The sequence below is a fragment of the Alligator sinensis genome, unplaced genomic scaffold (assembly GCF_000455745.1).
Source record: "Alligator sinensis unplaced genomic scaffold, ASM45574v1 scaffold839_1, whole genome shotgun sequence".
In the NCBI taxonomy this organism is placed as follows: domain Eukaryota; kingdom Metazoa; phylum Chordata; order Crocodylia; family Alligatoridae; genus Alligator; species Alligator sinensis.
In genome coordinates this window covers 262,046-267,871 of record NW_005841885.1, presented here as the reverse complement: position 1 = coordinate 267,871, position 5,826 = coordinate 262,046, and the positions used below count along the sequence as shown (strand labels likewise).

At 53.7% G+C, this 5,826-nt stretch overlaps 1 protein-coding gene across 1 annotated transcript in view; it reads right to left on the bottom strand.

The window, feature by feature from the left end:
* COL7A1 (collagen type VII alpha 1 chain) overlaps positions 1 to 5,826 on the bottom strand; it is an 88,903-nt gene that overhangs the window by 1,050 nt on the left and 82,027 nt on the right. The window contains exons 115-119 of the mRNA XM_025196804.1: positions 5,695 to 5,743; positions 5,421 to 5,453; positions 2,818 to 2,910; positions 1,944 to 2,060; positions 1,267 to 1,446 (exon numbers count right to left, since the gene is read on the bottom strand). Of these exons, the coding sequence (XP_025052589.1) occupies positions 1,267 to 1,446; positions 1,944 to 2,060; positions 2,818 to 2,910; positions 5,421 to 5,453; positions 5,695 to 5,743 (472 nt within the window). The remainder of the gene's footprint in view (positions 1 to 1,266; positions 1,447 to 1,943; positions 2,061 to 2,817; positions 2,911 to 5,420; positions 5,454 to 5,694; positions 5,744 to 5,826) is intronic.

Genomic DNA, 5,826 nt, shown 5'->3' with positions numbered 1-5,826 from the left:
AGAGAGAGGAGGTGGTGAGGAAAGCAGAGGGCTGGAAGGAGGATCCCTCTGCCCTGATCCCTGTTCCCAGTGACTTGAGCAATGGCTCTCAACCCTTTTACACTCAAGGCCCCCCACCAAAAATTGTTCAGAATTTAGCAGCACCTCATTTAAAAAGCGAAATGAAGCATAGCAGGAATATTATAATGTAAGCATTATAATCCTTTTTGTAACTAATAACTTATTGATTATATAATTGTAGTTGTATTATATTCATCCCCTCAGGCTGTTCGCAGGGAGCGGAGTGCTCCCTTAGCTCTGCCTGGCCCACCACATGCTTGCTACTAGTGCAGCAGGGAACTAAGGGCCACAAAATGAAGCTACTAGGTAGTAAGTTCAACACCAGGAAGTTCTTTTTCACCTAACGTGTCACTGAAGTGTGGAACCCATTGCCACAAGAGGCCGTGAACGCTGACATTTTAGCCACATTAAAAAAAGGGACTGAACACATTCTAGGAGGAAAGGGGTTCAGTAGCTATTGAGTATGAGAGTGAGGGGTACAGCCTCTGGATCAGAACTTCCTGGACCTTAAATGCAGGAGGCTGCAAATGAGAAAGCAACAGTGGAAAAAACCCTGGTCACCCCAGTTCATTCTCCCTTCCAGCTTTCGCTCTCTGCCACTGCATGACACAGTTGACTGGATCTGACCCAGTAAATGGCTTCCTATGTTCTTATGGAACTCCCCACCATGGCTCCAGCTCGTTTGTGGGAACCGGAAACCACTGGGCCAAGGTCTTCCCTTAGCTACACCAGCTACCCTAGCTAAGGAACAGAGTTCAGGATGCCCAGCTGGCTGAGACTAAGTGCCGGGATGTATACCTAGCACTGGGGAGTGCTGAGGGGCTGGGAGGGACATGGGGTGGGCAAAAGGACCAGGAGGTGGGAGGGGGCCAGCCAAGGGGGTGCTATGGCAGTGAAGCTGTGCCGTGTGTCTCAGTTACCAGGAGGTGCGTCAGAGTCAAATGCAATGCAGGGAGGTACACACGTTTCTGCTACAGCCACTTTTCTGTTTAGCTTTGACAGGACTCCTGCAAACAGGTGCATGGCCGTGCCATGGTGTCACTGTCACGGTATCCCAGGCAGGTTCTCACGGCCCCCGGTGGAGAACCACAGATCTAGTTTGGCCCTGCTTTCATCCATGCTCTGTATGGACAGGACATTTGACATCCTGGGCCTATCAGCATCAGAGCAGAAACAGCCCATGGCTGCCCTGCTGGGCCCTCCTACCTGTGTCCACATGGTGCCTGCACTGACGATCACAGTCCTCCTTGGCATAGAAGCGGTTGAGGTTCCCGCCGCAACCACTGTAGATGAAGGGGCGGCACTCAGCCACTCTTTGGTTGTAGTACCACCGCAGTGTGAATCGGCTGCAGGTTCCCTCATCCAAGGGCAAGCTGCACGGGTCAGCTGGGAGAAAGGAAACAATGAGCAGACTTACTTGGGCAGGGCCCTGGGGGCTGAGAGGGAAGAGACCAGGATGTAGATCCATGTTGCTTGATGTCCTGCTTCCCTCCAGCAGAGAGCGTTAGGGAGCTTCATTAATGCTCTTCAGGGCAGAGAAATCTGTGCCCATTGGCGTGGGGGTAGGTTCATGGGATGTGGATGCTGGTCCACTGAGAACTCAGCAGAGATGCACACACTCGTTTCACAACAGCCTGACAAAACCGATCAGCCAGACTGGAATGAGTGACTGAGGGGCAAAAGCCTCTGTGATTTGTTTGCCCATCTCTGCCAGCTAGCCTCGCTGCAGAGTGCTTTACTAGAAGGAACCATCCAGACTGACCTTGCCTGCTCCAAAGAACCAGAAGGTTAGAAAGGAAGAGACCTAGGCTTCTCTCTCCCTCACTCTCACACACACACACAGCTCACACACACATACACACAAACAAACACACAGAGCTCACCATCGCTCAGCATGGGATGCTCTGTCCCCTCAGCATCCACATCCTCTCCATAGTCCTCGATGTACATCTGCTCATACTCTGGGTCATCAGAATCCACCACAATTCGCGTCTCCTGCCCTAGAAAACAATCCCGGCCATGTCAGCAACACTCTCCAGAAGGACCAGGCAGGGTGGGATGGAGCAACGGCCAAGGACTTTGTGCTGGTAGCTGAGACCATGTGCAAATTTCTGCCTCACCCTTCCTGGAAAGATAACTGATCTTAGTCTCCGCTTCTGGGAGGGGCTGATGGAAATGCCAGATTCAACAGGCCTTAGCAGCATGTCCCTGAGATGCCCAGCTGAGGCCATGGCTTCCTTGGCCAGAGAAAGCCAAGCTAGAGAGATGCTGCCCAGTCACATCACATGGGTCACTCTTTGGGCCCTACAGCTCCTCTCAGGAGCACTGTGCCTGTTTTAATGCAGTAGAGGCACTCAGTTTACTTATGGACAGCTCTTAGTGGCAAGCGCAGCATGGCTGTTATACCATCCACAACCCTTTGCTTCCACACGCCCATACTCATACCCCTTCCCTCTATCCAGCCTGGCCTTACATGGGGATGGGGACTGATGTCATGGCGGAGACTTCTCTATCTTTTCTGCCCCAATGTCTGTGGCAAAGTCTTAATATAATGTCCGGTACCAAGATAGATCTTAGCAACAAAATAGTAGCAAGCATTCACAGTGCCTGTTACCAGAGCTACTGTGCTGGGGGGGGCACTAAGGCTGCATGGTACCTGCAAGTGAAGGGCACTGTCATGGCACAGCTTCTAGGCAGGACTGGCACAGATAACACCAGAGAAAGTACATGATAACACAGCACAGAGATGAGACTCACCCTCCTCTTCAGCGTGGGACAACTTAAGCACGGGCACTAGTTGAGCCTTAACAGACGAGAATGGTTGGGTGGATGGATAGTTGGGAAGAGGACCTGAGAGGGACAAGGACAGGACATCACACCGGACATGAGAATGACTAACACAGTTCCTGCCAGCTCCAGTACACAAGACAGACATACCACAGGCCAGGGCTCAAGAGCAGCATCAGCATCATCCACCCCTGCCCCATTTGCTAAGAGCAAGCCAGAGACAGCGCAAAGGGAACAGGGTGCTGGCAACCAAAGGGGGACAATGGCTGATAATGAGATAAGCACTGTACAAAGGTCCAAGGTACAAGATCCTTTTTGATTCCCGCCGCTGGGAAGCCCCATCCTATGGCATGATCTGCAAAGCCACTTCCTCCTGCCTGTTGCCAGGCAGGGCCTCCTGGGATACGGGGCTATGCAGCAAATCCATTCACTTCTCCAAGAGCTTCTGAAGATCCCAGCATGGGATGACCCTTGGACACACCAAGGAAAATTCATCCCTTCCAGACCCCATACTCCCTAACCGCCCCCTACCCCACATCCAGGGTTGCAGACTGCTGGCTAGAGCATGCACTTGCTCTTGAACACTGCTTGAACATCAGACACACATTGGTGGGTTAAAGCTTCACAACTACACATGCAATGAGGCTATTAAAACAGCAGGGGGGGAGGGGAAATGATGCATGACAGGAGACAGACAAGTGTGGCAAAGGTCTTCAGGTCTTCATGTCTTCCCAGATACGAAGCAGGGTCACCCAACAAGTCTGGAGGAGGCACATCATGGTCACAGGTGCTACACAACGAGACAAGGCTACCACACACATGCCGAGGCCCTGACCCCTCTGAGCTCTGCACTGCCTGAGGCTGGTCCAGCCTGTGACTGCAAACTGTCTGGTGCCTTCTACTGGGAGCGTCTCTCTCCAGCCACATGGGCCTGACTGCTGCCTGCCTGCCTGCAGGCCTGCATGTGAGCAGTTTGGTAGATGCTCCAATTTCTCCATCACCTGGTCTGCTGTGATGCTGAGCAGCTCTGGGATCTCTTCTTCCTCTGCTGGAACATTTATGTCTGTTCCTTGCATGTGTCCCCCAGCCGCCTTGGAGAGCAATCAGGCAAATAATTCATGTCATAGTCTGCGGAGCACTACCAGCTTGGCTGTGCTCTCTGCCGGCCTCCTCTTCCCTACAAACAGCAGCTCCCATTTCCTTTCCTCTCCCTGGAAACCAACTGTGAACCCTTACTTTCCAGCTCCCCCTTTTCTCCCTTTGCCAACTCTTACCTTCCCCTCTGAGCTTTCTCTGCCTGCACCAACTTGTACCAGACCTGGCCCTGGAAAGTCTCCTTCAGGTTTCACCTCCTTGTTCCACCTTCCCTCCATGGCCCATGAGCTCCTATCCCCTTGCATTTCCTACAGCAGTCCTGGTTTGCAGGATCAGCCTTCTCCTACAGCCTGTTGCAATGTACTCAGTGCCTTGCTATCAAGACAGGCTCCTCCATGCAAAGCTACCCAGTACTAAAGGTATGGACACATGAACGATTTGCTGCTGGCTATGAGAGAGTGGGGATTTACCTGGCCTCAGTCCCTCCGTGCACACGCTTACCCCATGGAAACTGGAAGATGAATTGCAATGGCTTTGCCCACTTGATGGGGTCCTGACTACCTGAGAAGGCTTCCACTTAGCATGGGGTGGGAGCACGCATGTGGGGAGATACTGTGAGGCAGCCAACATGCAATAAAGCCCTGTCCCCCTGAGTCCCATGGTCCCGTAAGCATATGTCCCTACTTACTCTCCCTACTCAGGAATCCATGAAAAGCCAGTGGGAAAAGAGAAGGGGATGACGCCACTTGTGAGTTGCCTAGGGTACTGGGTTCAGGGAAGAGGCCACTGCTGTGGCTGTCTCTGCCACACCATCCCAGATGCCTGTCTCAGGTCAGGCATGCCCAGGGCAGGGCTCTTTTGCTGGTCAGATGCTCGGTTATAGACCATCCCCAGCAAAACCCATGCAACAGGACCCCCAGGTGAACAGGTCTGCAGCCCTCCTGGCTGACGGGGATTTACTCCACAGTGCTGAGAGTCTTTGGGGTGTCTTTGGGGTGTCTTTGGTTGATCCCCCCTGGCTCCCACCATGCACTTGTCTTGATGTCCTGCTGTGCAGACAGCATTCAGGCCTTGTTGGAAAATCTGTCTGGAGCATTTCAAACAGCCCCCAGAAGGCCTCCAGACACCTGCTACCTCTATGGCAGCCTCAGCTCCTGCCATTGTCCTACCCTGCCTGCTCCATGCCCTCCAGGTCCTGGCATGGTCAGTAACTCCCAGAGACAGTTCCCCTGCCAACACAGCACCCTCTACACGCTCTCTCTCCAAGTCTCCTAGGACTCATCACCAAGCCAGGATCTCCACAAGGCAGCAGCTCCCTGGCCCTGAGAGCGAATAAATGCCAAGCCAGCTGCGTGGACCTGCACCCTGCCTTCATGAAGCCTGCTGCATATCTGGGAGAGGGACCTGCTTGGCAAGAACAAGTTTTCTGCTGTGAGCTGGGACCATAGGGGGAAGAAAGCCAAAGATGCGATACTTACGTGATCCAGAAGAGGGGTAACGGCCGCTGCAGGCTGCAGGGAGAGAGAGGCAAGGTTAATGGCTGGGAAAACCCCTTTGGGCAGCTGGCAATTGGACAGAGGCTGTCACTAGCTGGGGATCCCCAGGGCCAAGCTGGCAGGACTGCAGGGTGCAGCACACACATGCTAAGGACAGGCATCCTGGCCCATGCTACTGCCCCAGTAGTGGGGGCGGCAGGACAGGGGAGGGGCAAGAGGGGAAGGGAGGAGTGTAGGGCCCCTGGGCCCGACTTACCACAGTGCTGACTCATCTCCTGCCTCACAAACTCTCGGATCTCTTCTTCCTGCAGAGCAAAGAGCCAAGTGAAGGGATCGGGCGGAGATGCTCCCTCCCCCTGCCAGGGCAGGGGCACCTCAGCAGGCCTGG